We start from the raw sequence: 27059 nt of genomic DNA on the forward strand, positions 1-27059 counted from the left end.
CTATAAGCTCCTGCCTGTACTAGTCCGTGGCTTGTCAGCCTTTTGTTTCTTGGGAGACTCGGACTAAACTCAACGCTACTCACAAAAGAGGGTGAAAAATACTACACTGAAAGAACAGGACATATGGGATCCCTACAGCCCCTCAAGCACTATGCTGCTCGTGAAAAGAAGGCTGCAAGCCGCTGACTTTTCACTAGTCCACAAATAAAACCAGTGAGTGTGAAGAAATACCAGCTTCCACCTTCCGCTACACTTAGCAGTAGCCAGTCTCGCCAGCTGGCACGTCTCCCCTCCCAGCCAACCTGCCTTTGATATCCGTCAGCCTCTGGCTACAGAGACATCTGGAAGTTATTATCCAGCAGAGCGTATCACAAACCCATTTACATAATATAATATCATATTTTGTGTTCCTGCTTAGCTGAACATTTTGGATCACTCTAATGTTTGGGTAAATAAGCCACCATTCTCCGCATATAAATAACAGTGCGTCTTAGGGTACGTTTGTTGGAGATTATTGATTTTATGGGGCTCAACCCACAAAAGGGAACGCTCTAGATTCAGCACTAAAATACATTATTCTTGCACTTGGAATAAAAAGTATCTGCAACTGGAGGAGAGCTAATAAGGCTTTTATTTCCCGAGTACCAAAATTATTTACGATTTAACATGTGCTTTATTTATATGTCAGTCTTATTATTTTCATAGGATCTTTAATGCTCTGCCCTAGACGTTTTTCAGAAAAGAAATAACACTTGGCTTGCTTTGTTTCTAGTGTCACTCCTAGGGTTTAACTGAGGCAATGTGTTTTTAATATATTTTTATCAATACAAGGGGATACAAAGCCACCTTTAGTCCATTGCTCAAATATATTTCCCTTCATCTCCTATATCAATACGCATTTTGAAAACCGGTACCATTTTCTACCAAGGAAAAAAAAAATCTATTTAAAAGTATTTAATCTGAAACAGTTTTGCTTGTTTCCATGGTAGCTGTAGAAAGGACAGGAGAAAATGATATTTACCAAACAGAAAGTAAGACAATGAAAATATAGCTTAGTTCTTTAACAAAGGGAACATGAGAGCACCACAAAATAAACAGTTGCATGAATTCTGTTCTAAGGAGACAACATTTTGCTGACATCAGGGACAGCAGTGGCGGACGAATGAGCCCTTTTCTCCCAAAATGCACCGTTTCCTCAGTTTTTGATCTTTTAGCAGAGAAATATTTCATTTTGTGTTCTCATACAGTATAATGAAAGAGTAGCAGAACAAACAGCAAATTTATTTACTTTAGGGTAATTGATTCTTTTTTATTTAGGTCATTGCTGAATTCGCCAGAGCTGGAGACAGGAAAAAAAGAGTTTTAAGAAGATCAGACTTTTTATTTTAGACTTTCATTTACTACAGTCATTCTTTGTGAAGGTATTCTTCAGGAACAGCACAGGCAAGGGATCCATAACCTATTTTTCCCCTTATCCAACTTCCAGAAATCTGTTGCGACTATCTGTATTAGCTCTGTTTACTACTAGTTGTAAGCTGTGGTAAATTTAATCAAAGATAACTTCATGTCACGTCCCATTACCATCACGGTGTAAATTGCTATTCATGAATGATTTGTGTCGAAGTGCTCTGAAAACTAGTGTTCTAGCAGCAAGATGTTCCAGTGCGCACAGTTCTTCAGCAGCGGCATTAAATTAATGTGTTTGCAGAGAAGCCACTAATTGACAATGAGACGTGATTTTAGCAGCAGACTTCCACATTAAAGATGATGAACGGTGTTCAGATACAGAGAACCCCCTCTGCTCCTAAAACTATATTAATAATTTCTGGTATAAACAGGAATAGAGGGAACCAATCCTGACAGGATATTTCAAGTGCCAAAACAAGCTGTTTGATCATCACGACTTACAAAAGCAAACAGTGGAATCTCAGCGTTTGTGACCTTTATCAAATCTGGCTACATAGTCAGGAATGTTATGTTTGGTTAGGAATGCATTAAACAAAATTACCTCTCCATTTATAGAAACCATACAAGTACAGTATAAAACATTTTAATTAAATCAGCTAGTTAAGCAAAAATTCACTACTTTTTTTTTTTTTTTTTTTTTTTTAATCAGCTAGCAGTGGGGCTGCATAGAGCAGTTCACATTAGAGTCAATTAGTAAGAAAAATTGTCAGATTTGGCAAGTGCATGAGCTTCCAGAACACATCAGCTGACAGGGAAGAAAAAGTTTGACTAAAATCTAACAGAGTTACTGCCCCCAGAGGAAGAGGAGAAGCCGTGTAAAATGCACACACGTGCATCAGCCGCGCCAAATGCCCCTCTCTCCCAAGGAGTCTACGTCAAAGCTGAGCAACTGCCTGTATGTGCGCTGTTCCTTGATAGCTGAAAAATGAGGCATGCATGCAAATTTAAGGTTGTTAGGTATCTGGCTGGCTTTGCAGGCTTTGGAAAACTTTATCTGATATATCTAATAAAATGTGATCAGTGTGACTGAGGTATCAAAATGCTCCTTAGCGCTGTAGGGCTGCAAAGCAAGCAAAAAGCTGAAGGGAATTTTTGAACAGGGAGAACACAACACTCTGGCTTGTAAGTCAGGCGGGAGAAGACCCTTTCTTGACGAAAGCTGCAACAGGGCTCTTAGTGGGCAACCGTAAATACCGAGCTAAGCCTGGACTCCAGAGAAAAGAGGCACCCACTAGCTCTGGGCATAGATGGCATCAAAAAAACCAAATACAATTTATTCTCTTTGATCAGAAAACCTAACAAGGTTAGTGGCCCAGCAAAGGACCTTGTGGACACAGACCGCAGCTAACACAAGCTTGCACCCTGAGCCAGAACATGGCTTTTCAGGCGGCTGCTGCCCAGGTGACCCCCACTGGGACAGCAAATGTTGTTTTCTCAGTACAATTTAATTGAAATTGAGAAATCACATGAACTCACCAACATCACCTGTTTGCCTAAATATTTGGTAAATTATCACCATTTTAAGCTGGAATCTGGGAAGTCATGAGAGCCCTTCTATATGCTTTGCTTTTATACTAGCAGACTAAGGACACCTGCAGGCAAGGCACACTCACGTTCATTACTGAGCAGACATGAAATGCAAAAGGTCTCTCCAAGGGGAGGGAAGTTTTGGCTGGGGTGGAGAGGCAGAGCTGTGTTGAAACGTATTCTGCGGTACCACACCACTCTGATGATTAGAGGTATCTCCTGAACTGCACACAGCTTTCAAGATTTCAAATGATGCTCTTCCTCTTCCGTTCTCTGGAAGAATCACATACCAGAGTAGGAACATAAGAAATCCATCTGCCTTTGGTGGAAGCTTTTATGGTTCCCACAGGTTTCAAGCATCTGCAATACTCTTGTCATTGTCAGGCTCTGAATATTGCAAGAGCCTTCAACGAACAGAAGAAGATGACATCATCCACAGAGCACAGCTCTTGATGTACTTTTCTGCCTTGTTTCAAGGCTTGAACATCTTATCCCAACATGAAAAGTTCTGATGAGGCTGTTTCCTTGTAAAGCTCCCCACATCAACTTGACCTTTTCACATTCCCTTTGTAAGATCTAATCTCACAGTGCTTCTTACGCAGGATTGTTTAAGGAACATCTAAATTACTGTTGTAACTCGACTTTCTAGTGTTTACAAAAAGACACTTCTGTCTTCAAGTTAATGTCATTCTCATAATTGGAAGAAGCCATACACAATGGCTTCAGAACTACAAGCACTTCTCAAGAGCATGGCTATTAAATTACAGAATACTACATACTTGTTACCTCTTCAGATACCTATAGGACGGGAATAAAGATGGTAGATCTCATCAAAAACTACACAGCAAAAAACGCTACTGCAGCTTGAGATTATGTTTCTCACAAGAAAAATGTATCAAGCACTTGGGCTAGCAAGCTGAGTACTTCCACCCAGATAAAACTTTTAACAAATAATTTGGAGAACTGTTCCAAAACCAAGCTGCTTTTGCTTCTAGAACTCAGCCTACTACAACTGTCCTTCATCACAGAAAGAAGCAGGCGCAAATCTACCCTTTAACAAGCCTGTGAAAAATTTTAATCTCATTTTATTTTTCTAAAGCCATGAGGATCAAAAGATACATGAATTAAAATAATCATAATGAATGAAATGTAACAATATTCCTTCTCTTCATAATGTTTGCAAGTAAAAAGATCACAAGAGATTTAAGAGATCACAAGCACCACTGCTACTTTAACAGAAGTAATTCATTCTCCTCCTCCCCAGTGCTAGCGTGTGAGTTTGCCCTTTCAAGTTATCCTTTGGTTATTTCAAGAGGCTCTTGAGAAAAGGTTGTTCTTCTTTTATTCCCCAATTCTGGAGTGCACCTAAGCAAACGCTTCAATTCAAACATGTGAACACATTTAATTTATCCCATTTACATGATGAACTTTAAGCCTGTGTTTAAATGCTTTGCTGGACGGAGACCCTGTTTGAGATCCCACTCCTCACCAGTGGTAACGACGCCTGCTTGGCTCACCCTGCCACGCTGCACTCCCGTGCTTGGTTGTTCTCCTCGCTCCTCTGGCCAGCAGCGCCAAGGGGGCAGAACGTGATGCAGCTGCACCACCACGAAGCACATCCAGCAATCAAGGACCTGGCCTCCCGGGGCTGGGAGGCACCGAAGCCCTTCTTCACTCTCAGTTGGAACTCCCAAGCTGTCTCAGCTCACTGGGCTAAAGAAAAAATAGGTGGAACCTCACAACCCCTAAAAAAAGGTTTATTTTAATGAGTGTGTGTGCATGAAGCAATTTTCGTCTTTACTCAAACTCGTGTTTACATGTAACTGTCAACGGATTACCACAGCAATGAAGACTTTTTTAGGAAATTCAGTCCAACATATTTCTTGGAAGTGGCAGTCAGACTTCAGCAGTTAACAACAAAGAATGGGGAACCACGGGTCAAAGGCTTTGATCTGGCAAGGGCAAGGCACACATCACAGGCAGGCAGTACGCAGCAGTCCAAGGGTTTTGTTTTATCAGGAAAAACTTATTTCCGCATAGGCAGTTCAATCCTTAGGATTTCTTTTTGTTTGAAGGAAGAGAGATCTGGAGCGAATTTCACTTACGGATGATCTTTCTAGTATGGCTTTGAGCATGACCCTTGGTAAGATGCTGACTATTTAAGAAGTAAATGCAGCAAGTGCAATGCTTGGAAACTTCCCATAGCGGGCTGATTTTCCAAGGCAACGAGCACCTGTGTGTCATATCTTATCTTGGCTTTGGTATAAGGCAATTTGATTCAACACACCTGAAAAGCAGGACAAGTAAGTTCCTGTCTTTTCACAAACATCACTTTCATCTCATGTGATGATTAAATGCTAGATGTTCAAATCCACTTAAGCATGAGGTCAGACAAGGTCACCTGACGCATCTTCATTAGACTTCCAGAATTAACATGAGCAGTCTCACTGGTAACAATTATATGATATTAATTTATTAGTCATCTGCTTTCTCATCTTTTCCACTGATCTGATTTATTAAATCCCCAAACAATGTCTCACAGGTTGCCTGAAGAAAACAGAAAACTCTGTATCTACCCACACTGAGTGTGATCTGTCAAGGTGTTGTTTCACTGATGAGGATACAGAAATAAAAATTATGCTGGCTGCCATTTTACAGGACTTAGCTACTACTTTGGATCCCCCACAGAGGCAGTCAAAAAGCACAGCCCCAGCATAACAACACAGTATTTAAAATTTGCATAAATATAGCCAGAAAAAGGCAGGATGACAAACATGGTCCCATTTCTTCAGCTCCTCTCTAGGGAATGCACAGTTTTATGGGGTAAACTCCATCACCCTGATGCCATATATAACATCTCATCCCAACGCAGAAGGAAGGAAAAGGAACAAATGCAGTGGCTCTTTTTCCCGTTTTCAGGTGCAGCCACTTGAGAGCACCAGGAAGACTCGGAGCACTGAAAGCACAACTCCCACTTCAGCTGTCATTTTCTTCCATCAGGAGAAGGCTACATCTTCATCGCTCCCAGGCCTGGCACAGAGCAACCTGGCTAGCACAATAACCAAGGTCATAAACAAGATCAGTGCTGAATAAGCCTTTCCTTGCCCAGAGACCTTTGTATTTGCGATCAGCAATAAAAGGCTGTATTGGAATTTAAAATCTCAGCCAGGTGAAATGCCAGAGATGATTATTTAAAGGCTTTAAATAAAAAAAACCCCTCTGGCTGTAAAAATCAGCTTTGCACATTCATATTGTATGGCTGTGGACTCATACCTGGGTTACGAAAGAAGCCCAAAATAAGAAGAGACATAATAAAACACAAGCTGGGCTTAAGCGAGGATTGATTTCTGACAGTAGTTCTCAATGTTTTAAACACTAGCTGCATACCCATATATTTGCAAGATTTTAATTGCACAATTCCCAGTGATTGCAAAAATTTACATACTTCCATGCTCAGAATTTGAGAAGCTAAGACAATGAGAAACTTAGGTTGACATAAACATGATTCAGAGAAAACAATCTTTTTTTTTTTTTTATTTCTAAAATAAGTCACTGGCAACAGATGACTGGCATCCTACATGTACTGAATATACCCTGTATTTCTAAGCTCTTTGGTTGTGAATTCCTTTCTATGCTGTATTTCTACGATCTGATTTTAACCCATGAGGTGAGTACTACAGAAAAATAAATAAAAAATAAAGAAGAAAATTTGACAGATGTGTCTTAACATCTTTAGGCACATAGAAGCACTAAAAAATTAAGAAAAGATCAATGTTAAAGAGGGGGGTGGAACTTCAGACAGGACAAGCCAACACAGGGAGCGGAGGACGTTGGTTGGTGCGGAGTGCCAAGGAGATGCTCAGACCGTATGGGCACAGAGGGTAGTGTGGGAAGCGGAGCACAAACGGCTGTATGTCTGTCCATGGACTTGGGAAGCCTCGAGTTTCTGCAGCTAAGAAACAGAGGGCACTCTGAAGACTGAAGTCTTCAGCAATGTCACTCTTCATAAACATAATCTTCATTTTTACACTTTTGGTTGAATCAATATTCAATTGTTAGACAGAACAGCATGCACTGTTACAAACTAAGACATTGTACTAATTGCAGGTAAGTAAAGCCTGGCTTTACTACGCTTTCTTCTGGAGCATAAATGCTGACACAAACTACAAGGACTTCATATTATTTCACAAAACCATCCTTTCCTCTCCTTTCCTCTTCCCTTTCCCCCTTCCTTGCCTTTCTCTTCTTCTTTCTAAATCAGACTCACAGGTCTGATTGATACTTCATATTGCAACAACAGGCAGCCAGACAAGAACCGTATAAGAAACTTTATCTTAAGTATTTATTGTTATGCTAGAATATCACTTAGTTTCCTCTGGGGTAATTCGGCACTCCTGTGGGAAATATGTGACCTCATTTGCATTTTCTAATTGAATTGCTATCAGGTTTCCTGCAAGACTGAACAAAAAAAGTTCCTAGCTACTAACATCACTTGTATGAACCAGAAAAATGTTTACGTTCGGTTTTTGCTGGGGAGGAGGGGAAAATGTATGCTTCATGTTTCATAAAATGCATTTTTAAAATCTTTACCTTCTTTGCTACCCCTTCATCCTACTAGCATTAAACTTTCACAAATTCTTTCATTACAGTGGTTACCACTGAAAATGCGCAGATTTGCCCAGGTTACCCAGTCATCTAAAGCAATCAGCACATTTAATGAGGCCAATGCTATGAGGGAGGGGAAATTGTCGTTGTATTGGGTCACTCCCCATTAAAATGTCAGCTTGCACCGAGAGTAAGGACACAGCTGTGGGATCTCGGGTGCAGGTACAGACACCAAAACCTCTGATTTTGCGCACAAGGGGACAACTATCTTGACGGAAGCCATCCTGAACTAATCTGCCACTCTGAAAACATGCTGGCCACCACCAAAGCTCTCCCAGTCCATTACGTGGATTTGCAGTTTTATATATTGTGATTAAATAAAGGATCACACATCCAAAGGGTCGTGTATGGAGGGATTTATCCTCTGTGCCCTCCCAGGAAGTAGCCCATTGCCTCCACTTTGCAGGCAGGCTATAGGAGACTGGGTTTGTTCCCCCCAGAACGCATCAGGAATTTGCAGCAGAGCAGGGACCTCACTTCTGGTCCCCCATGACCTCAAGCAGCATCCCAACAATTCTGACTTCTCCTATAACATTTATTCTGCAGTAACCTCCATAATAAACCAAATGTCTAATAATGGCCATTCCAGGAGGGCTAATCATGTTTTCACAAAGCCTTAATCCACGGATAATTGTGAATTAAATTCTGAGTTATCCTTTCAGAGGTGATTCAGAGGGGCAGCAAGCCCCCTGTCATGCCGCGGGACTGCCCCAGCTGAGGGCCATCCGTCATCGAGAAGCCTACACAAACACAGAGGATGGGTGAGCGAGGCAAAAGGACTTGTTTGTGCTGCAGGTGGCAGCAAAAAGAGATCAGTAGGTGCGGTAAGGCAAATTTCATACCAATTATTTTTAATGTCTGGGAACTGTTCAGCATTTTCACAAAATCAGTCACAAATTTATAAAGTAAAATGGAAATGGATGTGTGTGCCAGAACACAGAGTTGGTCTCTCTCCTTCTCTCACGTCCTCCTCCCTTCTCTCCCGTATTTGCTGTCTCCATACCCTGAATATAACACAACAGTCTGAAATGTCTTTAAAAAAATTATGTAGTTCTGCTTGAGTCATATTATACTATACAAAATCAAATGTGAAATCTGTTTCTAGTAAAAGCCATGAAATGTAGTATATTAGGGTCATGGCCTGAAACATATTGAACTGGATATTGTTAGGTTTTAGAGGTTTTTTTAGCATAACACTATTATTTTTTTAAATAATCTCATAATCATATTTATTTCTTTAGTAACCAAAGGATTGTTTTGCTTGCAAAAAGCACAAGCATTTAAATAAAACACAAGTCGGATGCCTGCTATAGGGACCCACATTAAAACTGCTTATGACCTTGTCATTAGTCTTGTTTTCCATATTTTTCCAGCCTCAAACTACACACTAATAAGGCTTTTAGAAAGAAGGGATATGAATTTTAAAAAGCTTAGCTCTCTCTGTTTTGAACCAGAGTTCAGCTTACATTAACATTACATGAATTTCCAACCAAATATTTTACTAAAACAGAAATGTGTGCTTATTCAGTTTTCTTTCTGCTACACCGAGAAGAAATTTAAAGCAGTATATAAGACGTCTTACTTTGTTCCTTCAATATTTAATTACTTTTAGAAGGAAGCAGTATTTCTTTGGTTAGAAAATGGCAAATACAGTTGTCATAACATACAGGGCTTAATTATATCTTGCACAAGCCAGAGCCTCGCTGAAGAGCAGCAGAAGTGTATTTATAAGACTTTAAGCCATGCAAAACCTCAGGGGTCAGCCCACTGGGCAACTGCTAGATTTAAGTCTCTCCAAGTCTCTTCCTTCTTGCCTCACACGTGGCAAAATTCCTCTCAAACGGCACAGGCGCGTGCGGCATTCTGACAGCAGGGCCCAGCAGGGCTCTCCCTCCTTCCCCGCTCCTTCCCTGCCCTCTCTGCCCGAGCGCTGTAGCACAGCGGAGAGGCCAGCCTCGCTCTTCTGACAATTACCGTGGTGCGTTAACCCCAACTACAGCCACCAAGTGACCCAACCTGTCCCTGAACCAGCCGTGACTGCTCCCCAGGACACACACCTTCATCCTTGCTCTGCACATCTTCAAGGTCCAGCAATAAATCAGGCTCCTCATCCCACCCCCTGCCAAACCCTGCTGAAATGTAACCACCCAACCGTCAAGAGGACTGGGGTTTGATCAGGTGCCAGACAGTGTAACTGCGTTTACTCGGTGTGGTACGGGGTCTTCAGCCCAAACTAAGGCTGAAAAGGAAGGAGGAGGAAATGAAAAGGCGAACTGCTGCTGCCAAAGGTGGTGCGGAAGAGGTGGGTGCGAGACCGCTACTGAAGGAACAGACCAGAAGAAATGTTTTCCTGGAGCAGTCCCCAATTCCGACAGCGCTGTGCAGCCCGCCGCTGGATTTAACGGAAGCAAATTGCTCTCACATTGCTGGGCAGGGACAGATCCTTCCTGCTTTTCAGCTACACGTATGAAATTAAAAAAAATAAAAAGCGAGCATCTGTAGCCTGTCCAAAATACTGAACAGTGCTGGCTTTTCACTCTTCAGCTGTGAGGAAGGGAAGATGCTGGCATTGAGCAGAAGGGACGTTTGCCACTGTGGTGCCATGTTGTGCTTCGCTGGCCTGCTGGCCTGCGCTGCATGTGGGCGTATGTCCCTTATCAGGCAGCAGCAATGCTTCCTGTCCTTGCTGCATTGGAAGGGAACAAGCCCAAATCTCCCCTCTGGAAGCCCCCCGTGGAGCTGCAGGGCCATGCAGATGGCTCATGGAGAGAAAGGACTCACTGCGAAAACCAGGGAGACATCTTAGCAGCACAGCAGTAGCAGCCAGTATGCAACTCACGGTGTACACTGTCACAAAATAAACCTGAATTTAACCATGAAGAAGATGGTTGACCGATTCTGGAAAGAGGGAAGCACCCTTCATTTGCAGGTTTTATTTCAAGTCTAAAGAATTAGCAGTAAGATGCAAACACAAGGTATGTAACCTGCAGTATGCAACAGAGCCAAGCGGTCACTTAAAAATACAAAAGCATGAACTTAAAGACCACTTCCCTCATTGGCAACCTTAAATAATTTCTGTCAGAGAGGTTCAAGGATCACTTGCAAGCAATTTGATGCTGCCTGTGGTATCTTCTACCTGCACACTTCCTTAGGAAGCACAGACCAGACAACACCAACAATCCAATGCCGCACATAGCTTTAAAAGGTTTGGGGACCACAGGCAAAGGAAGAATGAAGTACGAAAAAGAGCTTTGAAAACTTCTTACCTTGTGGCCATTGTGTTGTGACTTCTCTGCCACCAGAAACCTGACAATCGCCTCCCAGCTGCCCAGGGTCTGGGGATCCCACGCGGTCACCATCAGGATCAGCTGCTTCGAGGGTATTTGCACCGGGTGGGCAGCGTACATGGTCCCATCGGCTCTCACCTTGAAGTCCAGGCTGTTGGTTTCATACCGAACTCCCTTGTTACCGGCACAGTTATTAAATTTTACTAGAACAGAGAGTAAGAGGTGGAAGAAATGTGTGAGATTGGCGTGATAAGGAAAGCAATCAAATACAAGTTTCAGACATTTAATTTTCACTGATGTCTTCTGTATCTCTAATAACCATCAAGGAAATGATTTAACTGTTTCTTCGACCTTTCAGGAGTGCTCTTGTGCTTTATCTCCATTCCCCAGGGAAGAAGTTGTAAGCCATTTTTAAAGTATTTGATACAGTTTCATTAGATCTCAAACACAGCTGTTCCCCATTTCTACAAGTGGATTTCTCCCTTGTCGCCATTATCTTTTAAATTCGACTGGAGTCTATTACCCACACTGTGGGTATTTTTTTGCACAAAATGTTCTCCATTTCCCTAACCCTTCAATAACCTACTTACCAGATAGCCTATTTGCACATTCTTAACTGAAATTCAAAAGCCCATAACAATTCCATTATCAGAAATGTAAAAACAAACAAAAAAATTAAACTGTTTTGCAGAATGCATCCACTACTGGAACCAGACCCCCCCCCAGTGACAGCCGCAATCCCACCCGGGCCAACCCCCCCACACATTAGAGCTGTTGCAAAGAGGAACTGTAAAACTTTGCTTCACAAATCACTACGTGTCATTTAAAAGCTTACACTGTCAGATCAAAGCTCCCCGGTTGCTGATATTTTTATTTTCGGTGTTTTTTGGTCAAATTCTTTCACAGTCTAGTTTGAAAACTATTTTTATTGGCATTATGAAGCATGTCACATACATTAGGCTGTAAAAAACCCAAACTATTATATGACAAAATTGACAAATCTGATAGAAACTCAACCTGCAGCTAATCATATAGGAAACAAAACACTTTCTGCCATTTGAGTAATCCACGGGGCGGAACACACATGTGGTGAAGGAAAACATATTGTACCCGTAAAAACATCTCAAGTGAGTGAGAATGGATATCCAGCTTTCTAGCTAGGATCGTTACATAGGTTCTCATGCTGCGCCTTCTGAGTGCTTAGCAGCAATGCTCCGAGCCTGTGCCGAGAGAAGGAAAACCTGCTGGTCCAAGCCTGATGCAGCTTCAGCAGGCAATTAATTTTTGTACAAGAAAGGCTAAGTCAGATACTCCTAGCTAGCCTGGCTGTGGTGGGAGAAAGGATGCAGTGGCAACCCAGGTGAGAGGAGCTCCCCGGCCAGTTTTACCCCAGCCACCCCCTTCACCGCTTACCATTGCTGACTGATTTTGCAGTGCTGCTTTGAGCCATATCAGGGACGAATCTGGATTCAAATATAAATATCCAAGGGATGGCACAGGTGAAAGAGAAAAACAGCCAGGGAACTGCTCAACAGGCCTGCTGCCAAAGCCCCTGGTTACCCTCACAGTGTGGAGAAATGAAGAGCAGGCTGTAGCGGAAGAAGGGAAAATCCATCCCCTCCTTCACCAGACGGCACCTCTCCACAACCGGGGTGCTGTGATCATGTCGCAACTGTACAACTTACAAAGCCTTTCCATGCTACGTATTTATTTAGACCACATTCGTCCTTCTTTATGTGTGGTGGGAACTGTTACCTAATGCTGCAGCAATTACTGGGCACAAACACCAAATATCGCACCTTGATTTATAAAAGAAGATGGATAAAGTTATCTAGTATATAAAAAAACCCATGGGTAATGCTTTTAAGCAATTTCATTGTCACATCTATTTAATGACTACATCATTAAAATCTTGTTTAATTTGGAATCTAGGGCAAACAAAAATGGGTTTGCCTACCTTTACTTCTCGTTGTAGCTCCAGCTGCAGCAAGTCACCTCCACACCTATTGCACCCGACATGCTTTATTTGAGACACTTGACCAGTTATCTCTGTTTTCTATCTCCAGGAGCATAACAAAGATTTTTCAATGTAACAGCAACTACCATATCCTGCATTACTGAAAGTTTAAATGAAACTTTGGTCACAACTTTTTAAGGGACAGGGTATTACATAATTGCTACTCTGACCACAATTTAAAGCTCTTGGCACCCTTGCTTTCAGCTGCTGAGTGTCACAGCACAGGCAGACATTCCCACTGGAGGGAAGGAAGACTTTCATCCAGTTAAATAAATAAAGAAGAAAGCCTCAAGACTGAGTCTTCCACAGTTTCCAGAAAAGCCAGGAACTATCTCAAATGTCAAAGCTCAGATGTACAAGTTGGAAGCCAAACTTAAAAAAAATACATGACTGTGTTGAGGTTTCCAACTTCACTATGTCCAAGCTGGAGCTTGCACCCTTCTTGAGGTGCCGCACGCTGTGCAGTGCCCGGGCCATGGCACCCAAACCCGGCCAGTGCTGAGGGCTGCCAGTCCATGCTAGCAAGCCAACCCTCTGGCCTGGAGGTCAATAACAGCTCATCTCCTGAAGGCCAAAATTTCTTATCCCCCAAAACGAGGTTTCACTTCTAAGTAGGCTGCTGCAGACAACGCGTGGTCAACACTAGCCCCAAGACTCTGCAGCGCTACCATCGATCCGGCCATAAGGGCAACGCCAGCTTAGTTCTCAGACCCATACCAGGCCCTGCTCCCTTTAACAGTAAAGGCACAGTTTTTAGACTACTTTGAAAAATAAGAATTCATGAAAGCACTGAAAGAGGTTAAACACACACACGGTTTGGTGGCACCTACAAGAACCAACCCTGCACACCTGGAGGAACCAGGATGGCCGCAGAGAACCGTGAGGCAGCTGGTAATGCTAGGGGAGATCCCACACACCCCTGGGAACCACCCTGTCGTGCAAAAATCCTTCTTCTCTTGGGAATCCTCCAAATCTCTCCGCATTCACAGCTATAATAAATATGTGCAAACACATCAAGTGCCTCCCTGCTAATATGTTATTTATTTTCATCTCCACGCCATCAGCGCTGTTAGAAATGAGGTACATCAGTTGGTGCATTATTGCACTCCTCTGCCTTTTTGGCACTACATTGCAACGGCAATGCAAAAAGCGAGTTCTATCCATACATCCTGAAGTACCCACATATCATATACAAAAAGACGTCTGAAGAAGAGAGAAAGGAGTGATAATGACTGCACATTAAAAACAATTCAGCGCTTACTCTGATTTTATTGAGATTAAAAGAAAGGCCTAAAGTATACTAGTAGTCTGAGAGAAATAAAAATAAGATCCCTTCCTACATGTGTACGTTGTGATTTCAATACTGAAAGTACTTAAACATCTGCTTAAGACACAGCGCGTAGCTCCAATATGCTGCTCTGGTGTCATATGTCACTGTGTCGACTTTTATGCTCCATTATCTAAAAATGGCTACCTCTTAGACAAAGTCCCTCTGTGACTCACTAATTACTTCCATTAGTTTAAAACAAACTTGACTACAGACAGAGAAAATCCTGAGAGAAATTGTATTTTTTTAAACCAGCCATGTCTCTGCCCCACATTGCTCTTCTCAAGTAGCACAGGTAGAAGAATGCTCAGAAATGAATTAACACATCCAGCTCCTCTCCGAAGAGTCCTTAGGAGCTGCAAGCAGAGGAGGGCTTCAAGGATGTATGGATTCCATAGTGGTAGCCACTGTGAGGCACCACGCCTTGCACAGCTGCCGGAGCAGCAGCAACTGGCCATGGCGCACCGGAGCGGCTTTGCAGAAGATTTCAGCTGCACAGGGGAGATGATTCAGAAGCTCATGGGGGGCTGAGCATCAGGGATCATGGTGCTCAGCTGCGGTCAGGTGGAGCAGCTGCCATTGCTCTAGGCGCTGTTTATACATGGCATAGAAAACACATCTGCAACGCAGTATAGACGAACCACTCACACTTCCATCACACGGCTGCGAGGGCTCTCATTAGAAATCCTGTGCTCAGCCTCCTCACTGCCCTGTGAAAATGATTCCCTGGGATGTTAAATGACTACTGAGATGGATGGTTATATATATGTAAAAATATATATACACACACACATCATCTATACATATAATATTTTTTCCAAATATGTAGGTATAGTTTTGGAAATAAACCCCAAACCATTGTTCTATAATAAATAACATAGCTCAAGGAAAGATCTCACCTGTATTTTCAGATTCCACCTCTTACCTCTACTCTTTGCTCTCATGGAAACAAATTAAAATTTCATCCAATGGCAGAAAACTTTTGCATTTTTTTTCTTTTTTTTCCTTTAGAAAGCTCTGAGTCTATGTAATTTGTAGTTGATGCAACTCTTGACTTTAAAATAATTTAATAAATAAACACACAAACATTGGCTCTGTTTACCAGACTTAGATCTCTCTATGGACACAAATCCATCTTTCTTTGACCAGTTTGAAGTCTAAAGAACACTGCATGAATTTAACATTCAAAAGCTGCAGCATCAGTAATTAGGATTTCAGATAAACAGCAGAGCCATACATCTATCATTTTTACAGGATGGTAAAAAAACCCGCAAACTTTTTTTAATATACTCTGGAAAAATGTTCAGTGATGCTTATCGAAAGCTTATGCTGAAAACAGCATCAAATGCCTGATGAAAAGAAAACCAGGAAGGCACCCTCATTAGCAGGCTTTTAGGTTTAACCCTTTACCCTCATCATTTTTAATTGCTTCTCTATGAAAGGAGGAAGTACAACAATTTGATATGCTGAAACAGGTATTGAGTGATGGGCAGAAAAGCTGCAGGAGGCTGCAGCAAACTGCTGGGCATCTGAGGAAAAAAATGTATGTTTCTTCAAAAAAGACACAGGCTGAAAAAAAAATTCAACAAGTTTTGCATTGTTCCCTTTTATTATTTAGCTTGTTAAGCTGGCTGGACAGAGTCAAATGATCAAGCGAGGATCTTGAAAGATGTACGAATACACCGAACTTCCTTGCCCCCCAAATGTCTGAGAAATACATTGAATTTAATAGGACTATAAATGGTATAAACCAAAGAATTCACTTTAAACCTTATCCTTCTGGATTCTCCTGTAACTTCTCCTAGTCCATTAAAAAGTGCCCCCTCTAGCAAGCTGCACAGGGCTGGAAGAGCAGGAGGGCTAATACTTATTTATTAGGATATACCCCCTGGCAGGACATCATCCCACTGTTCAGGATATGGGTCCCTTCAGGACTCTGTTTTTCACTGTGGTTTCAAGAATTATCACTGCAAAGATGTTTCCTTCCTGATGAACTTCAAAGCAGTAAATACACACCACTACTTACAGTGGGATCCTACCTGCTTTTCAAGTTGTGTCCCTTGAACAGCTCCCTTTACACCCGGCGCGTCTGTGATACACCTAAGCTGCCAAATCCATCCCTCGCGCCAGTTCTGCCAACACCATTAAGATGAGGATGGCTTAACGGTAACCTTCGGAAATCTCAGATGTTCAGGTAACCTGCAGAGTCCTGAGCATGTAGAGGAATGTCCCTTCTGTGTGATCTTTAGCAAATCACTTCTATTCCTGCCCTGGCACTTTTGGCCCAGTGCTCCCATACGTCTGCACTCACCCACCTCCTGAGGCTTCTGCAGGGGGGTGGCAGTCCCGGCCAGCACTGCTCTGCATGTCACCACATCAGAAATTAAAAAAAAACCCAAACAGCTCCTTAGTGGATAGGAATCTGCTGTCTAGTAACAGGCATGAAACCATTTAGTTAACCAAAAAAATGTCCGTATTCCCGGGCACGCTGAGAGTGCATTACATTCTCGCAAACTGGTTTCTCCATTAAGTGCTCCTGTGAAACAGAGCACGCTGTGCCTCATTGGAAAGCTTCATTTATTTGAGAAAGTAAGTATGTGGTATAAACTTTTACGTGGCCACATTTTCGAGGCATCTTTTTTTATGTTCACTCAACCTCTCTGCAATTCTGTGAGAAAACTGTTTTACAGCAGTGGGAACAAACTGCAGTCAAGTTAATTCCCCACGGCCACAGTGGGAATCCCCGGCAAAGCTGGGATCTGAATCTTGAAATTCAGGCTCCCCGTTTCTCATTCAAGCTGCCAGGTGACATTGCCTCCATCACCCGCGCACAGGTTAACAAGAGAGAAAAACTTTACACAGGGAAAATGGATTTTTACAGGCACTTCAAAAAGCAAATAGAGGCAGGCTCTTACTCCTACGGACCACTGGTGTATTTCCAAATTGGCACTGGGTTAAAACATTCAGAAATGTCACACAACTTGTCATCACAATTGTTTTGTAAAACGGAGTCCTATGAACAAATGTAAATACATGGTGGAGTCCTGGGACTAAAATATCTTGTCTACAAAAGGCTAATGCTCAAAGAGTGGCAAGAGGATTTTGCTTCTCTTGCACTAAAAGGACGAAGGTATCCAGGTACCACAGGTTTTTCGACCACTCTGAAAGAATCCAGAGATGTTACTCTTTCGGTGTTTTGTGGAAACAAAACCTGACTTGAGCCATTACACTTGCAGCAATGCTAAATATTAGTCCGGAGTCCTATTTCTGTCCCATTCCTGCTTACAGTAAACTCCATACTACCATACAATACACAACCAGATTTTCTTCTTGCAGTTAACAAAATACTCAAAGCCCTACTCCTTCTGTACAAAAAACCCAACGCAGAAATAGGAAAAACTGATGGCCGTAAAACCCGATAGCAACAACGTACAATTTTCATCCTCCCATTACTAATTTTATAGGTTACATTTTCAACCATGTCCCCATAAAAAATATTACACTAATAAAATCTTAGTGTCTTTATTTAATATTTATAGCACTGTGGGACAACCAAACTCTACTGGTAAAACGTAAAACCAGCAATTCAAACAGCTACTTCAGAGTCTAAGAAACATATCCCTTGTGGCCAAGGTTATGAGTATACAGTTTAAGAAAATGCTTTGATACAAAAAACTGTTGGAGATAAATGGATGTATGTTGGTTGATATATGAATGTATATAAAAATGTGCATGCCCACACCCTCGGCTTCACAAAGCATTGATTATTCATTAAGTGTTCTCGGAGTAAAACCCAAAAATAAGGAATGACTTAGGAGAATTAATGAACTGACCCACAGTCTATCACCTGCTGAAAATATTTGCCATGATTTAGCATGTTCTTAATGTTATTTTCTTGCAATTAATGGTACAGAAATCTGCTGCAATTTTACCCATTTTCCATATCTCAGGCCAATGTGAAACATTACATCCAATTTTCCAGTGCATTATTTATGATCTCTGAGCTATGACTGCTAATATTTGCCTTACTGGAATAATAATAAATTACCATAACAATTTACCATATCTTATGTTAAACAAAATCTTTCTTTATTTATCTTCTTGTAATCTTCAGTTACAGTGAATCCTCCTATACGGAATAAGCAATAATACAACATTCCCAACATTCCCAACCTATTATATGCTTGTTAGAAATGACTCCGTGTGCTAGTCAACCAGTGACGCCTCTGAATCAGCAAACGAGTAGCCATCTACCTCCAGCAGAAGACAGCTGGATTTCAAATGGCACATAAAAGTATTTCATATTTAAAAGCACATTTTTAATTTCCCCACTTTAAACTCCAAAGCTCAACCCCCTCCATGATCAAATCATCCATGTAGGTTTTGGGCGCACACTGCTTGAACTAACGAAGTCAAGTTCATCTGCAGGCTGTTTTGCTTTCACAAAGCCAGGACTGCCTCCCATAAGGTTTATGGGGCAAGCCTTGTTCATGCACAAGTAATTTATTAAAAAAAAAATAAAATGAAGTATTTCTGCGGGCTTGATAGAACTACATGGAAAAGTCATCTTTTCATTTCCAGAGCCACCTGAATGCTTTCAATGCCTTTTCCAGCTTTATATTCACTTTTAACAGCTCTTGCTTACACAGGGTTTCTGTTTCCATGGCCAGATGAAAAGGAACAATACATTTCAACACACTGAAATCAGGATCCTTTAGAAAGTCATTCTGTCACCTGTACAGTCGGCCAGTACCAATAAGGAGTTGAGAGTACATTAAAAAAAGACCTAAATCCCATTCAAACAAAACAAAACCAGCCCCACAGTAAACAAAACCCAATTCCCAGACACTGCCTGCCTCCTTCTTATTCCCACCAGTGCTATTTTTCATTTACTGGAAGCCAATCCAACTAAAATACATGTTTTTAAGGGGGGGGAGGGGAAGAAGTATATTTCACTTTTGGTATTGGAATTGGAGGGGAGTACAGACCCCTGGAGAGAAGGACTGTAGAACATGATAGAAAAGATGAATCACTCTGGCAACAGCCAGCCAGCCATTAATTTTCAGCAAGCCAGGAGTTGGTCCAATTAAACGAGGCTCCTTTCTCTACATTAACATGCTTTACTCAGTTTTTTCCAAAGCTAAAACATCAGCTTGAGACCCCAAAGGCTTTTCTATTTAGGATCAATCAATCTACCTTGCTGCACTGTAAAACATACACTGTCAGCTCTGAGGCTAGCTCAAAAAAGAGCAACAGTGGAAAAATTTGATAAATCGACATGTTCTGGCAGTTAGTAGAGGGATTCTGCCTACACTGTCACTTATTTTTATCTGATTAGAAACAAGTATTAGTAAAGGAAGTATTCCCCTCTACTCTCCTCCTGGTATTTAGCATTAGGTTAAGAGGAGTCTTTTCACCCCCAATTTTCTAAATCCAAGCCAGAAGTTTCCTACCACAAAGGTAGAGATATCATCCAGGTTTCAAAGGGTTTGAATTGGATTTGCATGATGTGGAACTCACATTCAAGCCTTTTCTTCAGCAGAGGAACATGAACTTGCATCTATTAATGCTCCATGTTAAAGACGTTTTTCCACTGCTTTCCACATTTTTAAGCTCAGGGCTTAACTGTGGGTGTACAACCTCACCTCTGGGGTTCCAGCACCTGCTTTGGCAACAATTGCTGTATTTGGGATTTCACTGCCCATTTGAGATCCTGTCACTCTCTCGCTACCCTGCTGAGACATTTCAGAAATTAACTAATAAGTGAGCCAGGGACTGATGCCAGAGGCTGGTAAGAAGGACACTTACATGGTCTGAAGTCCCCTGCAAAGCACCACTCTGAGCTGGGATAACTCAGAGGATTACCCTTTTCGGTGAATGCCATAGTAACTATGCTGCTGGCTTCCATTCTTGTTCTCAATAGGCATTTTTATCCTTAGATAAAAAACCCTTTCACAGTAGTTTCAGTATGACAGTCCTCTGTTCTTAACAGTAAGGTAGACCAAAAGCCACTGGGATGTGCAGCTGATGTTTTAGCTTCGGATTAAAAGGCTAATAAAGAGAAGCTTGGTTTGGGTGACCTTGCAAATACAAACCGCAACACACTTTTTGGCAAATGCTGGGTTTTTACAGGCAACCATTTTTGCTTTTTGCTCTTCTTTAAATTCCATGCATCTGTAGGATAGTACTGAGATTCACTATGGCACTAATGAGATCATTTTGCAATTAAAGGCTAAGTAGAAACAAACCTCTCACCACTCTACAGGAGAGTTTGGGTTCTCTGATTAAGCAGCAGTAAATAAACCTGTTTCACTCTTGGTGCTGGTGCACAGGCTTTCTATGATTAACTCTCCAAACAAGATGGACTGATTGACCCCATGGATTAATCAATGAGTTTCTCAGCCTCAGATCAAAGTGCAAGTTGTGGGAGTTCCCTGCAGTAGGATGTGTTTTAATTATTATTACTACAGCACAGAGTAAATAAATCCCAGGGCACTTTATTTGGAGGTTTTACTCTTAGCGCTAATGATTTTCACAACGCTCTCATGTTTGTCAAACTACCTACATGGGGAAAGATTTCAAACATCACTATGCATTTCTTGAGGAAAACCTACAGATTTTATGGGAGCTTAATGTGATAATTATAAAGGGAGGAGCTTATATAATTGTAGGGCAACGTCGAGGTTACAACTGCTGCTCGCCCATCTCACCTGTTACAAGGAGCACCACTCAGAGAGGCTACTGGGAAGCTGGGGCTGTGTTTGAGAAGCATCTCAGGTATGCTGCACGAAGCACCTTCTCCCCAGCACGGAGAGCCTGGCCCTGCCGGTACCAGGACCATTCTTGCATTGGAAGCAGCAATGGGATGCCGGTACCAGGACCGTTCCTGCATTGGAAGCAGCAATGGGATGCCGGTACCAGGACCGTTCCTGCATTGGAAGCAGCAATGGGATGCCGGTACCAGGACCGTTCCTGCATTGGAAGCAGCAATGGGATGCCGGTACCAGGACCGTTCCTGCATTGGAAGCAGCAATGGGATGCTGGTACCAGGACCGTTCCTGCATTGGAAGCAGCAATGGGATGCCGGTACCAGGACCGTTCCTGCATTGGAAGCAGCAATGGGATGCTGGTACCAGGACCGTTCCTGCATTGGAAGCAGCAATGGGATGCCGGTACCAGGACCGTTCCTGCATTGGAAGCAGCAATGGGATGCTGGTACCAGGACCGTTCCTGCATTGGAAGCAGCAATGGGATGCCGGTACCAGGACCGTTCCTGCATTGGAAGCAGCTCCTGCATGACTGCAGCCATCCCTGCCAGCTCCCACCGCCCCACGGACAGCAACCTGGCGGCCCTGGGGGGGGTTCCTCTCTCTCACACATCTCTTTTCAGCTTGCCAGAACTGTATTTGGAAGACATGGGGAGCTGCAGGAAGATTTTAGGGAGAATAAAACCAAGTGCACACAAGCCATTTGCAGCTTAGGAAAAGAAGTTGAAAGAGATGCTCCAACAGTAGCCATGTCAGATAGCCTCAGGCTCCTCTCTCCTCACACTCTTCAAAACGAACACTCTCTCAACACCTAGAAACAGAGGCTGCACATGTCAGGGAAAAAAAAATATTAAAAAATCAGACACACCAGTAAAGACACTGAACTCCTCACGGACTTGAGTTGCGTGTAAACACTGACAACTCTGGGCTTGACTGTCTCGTCTTCCTTGGCCTGGCTCACGAGCAAACATGCACTGATCCAGGGGCTCAAATCACAATGCAGTAAATGAATAGATGGTTCAGGCAAGAATATTAGAAATTTTGTTATGTGTAGGAATTAAGGCAGGGAAGCTATATTTAACTTGCAGCTGCTGTGCACCTCTGCTTGTCTGCCTGTGCAAAATGCAGCTGTAGTCTACACAAGTCTTCAGAGATATTAATATTATGTAGAAGAAAACACTGTTTAGCACCTGGCAGGCTCAACTGCTTTGACATTTGGACAAATTCAGAGTTTTATTTACAGATGGAGGCTCTGGGTTCTGTTTGTGGCACTTGGTCAGAGGGAGCAGGAGAAAAAAAAAAAGTGGCCTCGATACCCAAGTTGCACTTCAGTGGGTAATAAAAAGCAGGCAAGTGGAGAGATGGCAGAGCTGCCTTGCTGCAGCCATAGCGTCCTGCCCCACGGCCGGGCTCCAGCATCCACTGAATTCACAGGAAATTCACCCACAGAGCAAGAAATTAACTGAAAAAGCAAACCCACAGTAAAACACAGCTTTACAGTCCCCAGTGTTGGTCATCACTGAATAAAAACAAACTTCCTGGTCTCTGCAGCCACCCTTGCACAGGCCATGTCCTGACAACTGCATCCCCGCAGCCATGGCACTCGGCTGCTGATGCTTCCGATGGGGAGACAGGAATGAGGGGGATTGTAGTTTTCCCTTTCCTATTTCACGTTCAGCCCCTCTGCCCCTTCTTCCTACAGCGGTTTCTGACAGAACGGCAGCACTCCCCTCGCCTGAAGAATCACCTCAGGATCCAACTAGCAACCTTAAATTTAACAGAGTGCTTTTGGCAGGGCTCAGCACCGTCAATTAAAACAGAGAGAGACTAAAGCCAGTAAATTAGAGAACGTGACAAATTCAGCACAAAGCACTGACGATCCCAGAAGGTATCAAATTTAGTGTTAAAGTAAAGAAACAATAGGGAAGTCCAAGACATTTCAGAGTGTAGTGAATCAAATTAAATTGCCTGAAATTCCACATGGAATACATTTGACAAATTTCTTCCCCCCTCTTCAGCTTTCTGTTTGAGATGAACTGTCGTCTGGCAGCTTCAAACGTCTGGCACAGCTTCAGCTTCAGTTTGCTGGGGCTGAATCCAAACACGAACCTGAACTTTACCAGTTCTGCTCTTTTTGTAAACATACTTGCTGTGGCTGCCAAATGCTTTCCAAAAGCACACAAAACCCAGAATCCAAAAGGAAAACATTGTCTTGCTGCAATAAAATTTGCATTTTACCCGCTACGGGTAGCATCCCGTGCACAGAGCCGTCGGTCAGTCAGAGCCCACCTTGCCCTCCGTTTCCCCACACTCTCTGGCAGGGGCCGGGGGAGCAGGGATGTCCTGCGGGAGGGATGCGTCCCCCGTGCAGCCCCAACGGGTCCATCCTGCCGCGCTGCAGCCCCAACCGTGCCAATGCTGCTGCTTTCCCCGGGGCTGCACGGGCAGCTAATAATACAGCAATTAGCAGTAGGATTCCTCAGACGTGCTGGATAAGACAAGCAGTAAAATGTCATTATACGTGTGTCACTGATAGAAAAGACCAGTTTAGATTACTCAAGTGAGTAGTCTCAGGAACAAATTCATTTTAAGGTAGGGAACTTCAAGGCAGAGGAAAAGACAGATATAAAGAGGGTTATGATCAAATTGCTCCTGAGCACAGATAGCATCAGCCATGATATATCAGATTTTTTTCCACTTTGCTTTTAAAACAGAACTGTTTTTGCAAAATGCTTACAACAATGACACATTTCTTTGAAGTAGGATGCGATTCTTCACCAGCAGCATCCCACTACCTGTGCAGATTCTCTTACAGAAAACAAATTCTTTCTTCCTCCATTTTAAAGCTTTTTGAAACCACCTAGCTCCATAAAGTATCCAACTGCAGAAGGCTAAAATGAGGCCACCTTTAGGCTGAAAAGCAGCAAATGACAGAGGTGTGTGAATTCTGGCACAAGACACACAGGCAAGCAGATGCTGTTAGAAAAGCGTATTTCATTTCCACAAAGCATCGGCCTCACTCCTGAGAGCCACATGGAATTCCACCACTGCTCAAAATAGACAACATCTGGTTCATATAAACTCTGATTTATTGCATGTCTTCTCTCCCCTTGGATTTTAATTATTAGTAGATCTTGTAACTATTACATTTATATTTGTTTTACCCATCTAGATGTTTCTCTATGCTATTAACTATAAACTGAAAGCCCTTTCTAAAAATAGTACAAAAACATACTTAAAAATATGCATATGGCCTTTATTAGGGAAATTCCTATACTGAATTTTTAGATGAAGTAAAAGTACTGCTGAAACCACGGATTAGCAAGCAAGCCATTTCCTGATTCCCTCAATAGGACGAGGCTGAAGAACTTGCTTTTTATTACAGTAATGCCCCCCCCCCCCCCCCCCCCCCCCCCGAGTACCAAACTGAATGCTGTTCCTAATGTTAACCAGCGTGGTAATGAATAAAGATCACTCATTATTGCACCCAGGGGCTGTTCGAGGGGTGTTGAGCCAGTGTCAATGGTCAGGTGTCAACATTTTGAAGAACCTCTCTAAGATGGCAGTTCTTCAGCAGAAGAGACAGATCCAGACCGTGCCTGAAGAATAAAACATTCTTTCTCCCTGGGGTAAGAGTAATACAATCAGGAATGCAGTAGTTGGAAGCCTTCATACTGAGTTTTTAATCTAAGGTGGTTTAGGTTTTTTTTATGAAAAAACTTGATCTATCTGGGAATAAGTTGATTTAGAAGTGACTTTTTAATTTGTATGACTGAATAATTGCCACCATAAAAGAATATACAGCACAATAAACAAATACTGCTTGCAAACTTCAGAACTCTCGGCCACCACTTCATCCATCAAAACTAATTCTGTAAAAAACAAAGGATGTGACAAACACAACCAACCTTTTTCCCCACTCTACAAAAAGACTGAAATCTATTTCTGGAAATGTCATAATGTTTCTATTAAATGATCAAATCTGAAAACGTTTAGTGGTCCTAAAAAACCACCCTCCAAGTTGACCAGCAGCTCTCATCTCCGCAAGCCCAACACACTGACCAGGCAGCTCAGGTCCAAGCACTTATGCAGAAATCCTGTCCTACTCGTGGCACAGAATTTCTTGGACTGATGGAAAACAGAAATTGCCACAGATGTCTAAATTGTTGAAATTGGAAAGGAAAAAGGGCCGATAGCTCAGTTTTCCTCAGCCCAGTGTCAGCACACAGCGTGACTTGTGTGCTGAACCCTCCTCTGCACACCAATAAACCCTCAAGGAGGAGTAATATGAATGTAGGAAATATCTTGGCTCTGTATCTGTTTTTTAATTAAAAAGTTTTGCATGTAAACAGATACTTTCTGTTCTTCCAAATCCACACTGACATTCACTACTTATCATTCTGAAGTGATTGCTAGAGGAAATATGATTTAAAAATATCGTATTCCATGGAAGTTTTCTTAGTGCTGCCCATATTTGTTGCTGCCTGGTCCCCTTTCACATCAGCTCAATTGTGAGAGTTTTAAGCTGACATCAAAAACTCAGGCCATCTGAAGACATAAAAGTCAGATATGAGGTTGTCATTTTATTTTTATTTATTTATTGACCCGTTGAAAAAGAAACATCGACTGGCTGATGTATTTCAAAGGTTAAATGAGCGTGATGAATGGTATCAAAGCAAGCCCTACCAAACCTTGATTCCCACTTCTTTTATGAACTCCACAGACATGAACAGTCTAAAAAGACCACGATCCCAGTTTACCAATAGGTACCACAGAGTGGTGAAGACACTTGAGCTGCAGACTCATCCTCTCCTTACAGATGTGGAGGGAGCAGTTGGCACCAACCCCAGGAGGATGCTGCGTTGGCTCTTACGTCCTGTTACCAAGGCGGGTAGCAGCACTTCAACACTTTCAAGTCACACATTTGCAGTTTTTTCAAGATCAGGCCTCAGTAAGGACTGTCAGCTACTGCTGTCAGTAATGTCTAGCTCAATGTAAACACTTCGTTAGTAACGTGATGAAATTACACCTTCAGGTTTATTCTAACTACTAAAATAAACCTTTTCACAGAATACATATGCATTCATTTATACCGCAGTGCTATGACCACAAGTTTTAATTTTTACTCTTTAATTATTCAGCGTGGATCAGGTCTCAATTTATGCTAGTATGCAAAGATAAGGAAGAACAGGCACTTGTTTATCTTGTTTTTTTCCAATTAATTCAAGCTGTTCATTAATCACATCACTTTTCTACTATGTGATAAGAAAGAAAAACACCCCAGCAACCATCCAAGCAACAACAAAAAAGACTCCCTTTATAGAAAAAAGCAGAATTTTCTACAAAATTTACTTGCACCAACAGACTCCATTAAATCAATTAAAATATTCATGTGTAGGGATGGCTCATATAATTGACTCAGCCTACAAGGGAAATTTTTCTTCTTTTTTGCCTTTAATGTCTACAATATTATGAGTGAATTGACCTAACAAAGATTATATGATAGAGAGTGGCACAAGTTTCATGAAGAATTTTGCATGAAAATATGAAATTGTCTTAAATTTCCCTCCTGCTCCATACCTGCAGTGACAATAAATGGTACATCAACCAGCAATGTCACATCTGTTACCAGATACAACCACTCCAAAAGGTCCACTAAAATTAACCACCTTCTATCTTTTTTTCAATAAAAAAACTTGAGAAAAGTTGAAATGAGAAACAAAAAAAATCTTATTCAGCCCGTAATTCATACAGTTTTAATGACATTTCTGACCTTTAAAACAAAAGGTATGAACCAGTCACACAGACCCATTGGGCAAACAAGAAGTAACAAGAAAAGCCAGCAAAGAAAAGAGGAATCATGAGCAATCCTCTGCAGGAATCCTCTGCAGCTCCAATATGACAAAATTTCTAACCTGTAAAAATAGAACACCATCAAAAACTTCACCAGTCACTGCTCTCACTTTGTCTGAAGAGACTTCCTTTGATTACTCTTAAAGTTG

General features: G+C 42.1%; 1 protein-coding gene across 2 annotated transcripts in view; it reads right to left on the reverse strand.

Moving 5' to 3' along the window:
- The window catches only part of CDH4 (cadherin 4), a 462845-nt gene that overhangs the window by 167334 nt on the left and 268452 nt on the right, over positions 1-27059 (reverse strand). For both annotated transcript variants that reach the window (XM_055814001.1, XM_055814000.1), the window contains one exon: positions 10926-11149. In XM_055814001.1, the coding sequence (XP_055669976.1) occupies positions 10926-11149 (224 nt within the window). The remainder of the gene's footprint in view (positions 1-10925; positions 11150-27059) is intronic.

Source organism: Falco peregrinus, chromosome 9, assembly GCF_023634155.1.
Source record: "Falco peregrinus isolate bFalPer1 chromosome 9, bFalPer1.pri, whole genome shotgun sequence".
Lineage (NCBI taxonomy): Eukaryota > Metazoa > Chordata > Aves > Falconiformes > Falconidae > Falco > Falco peregrinus.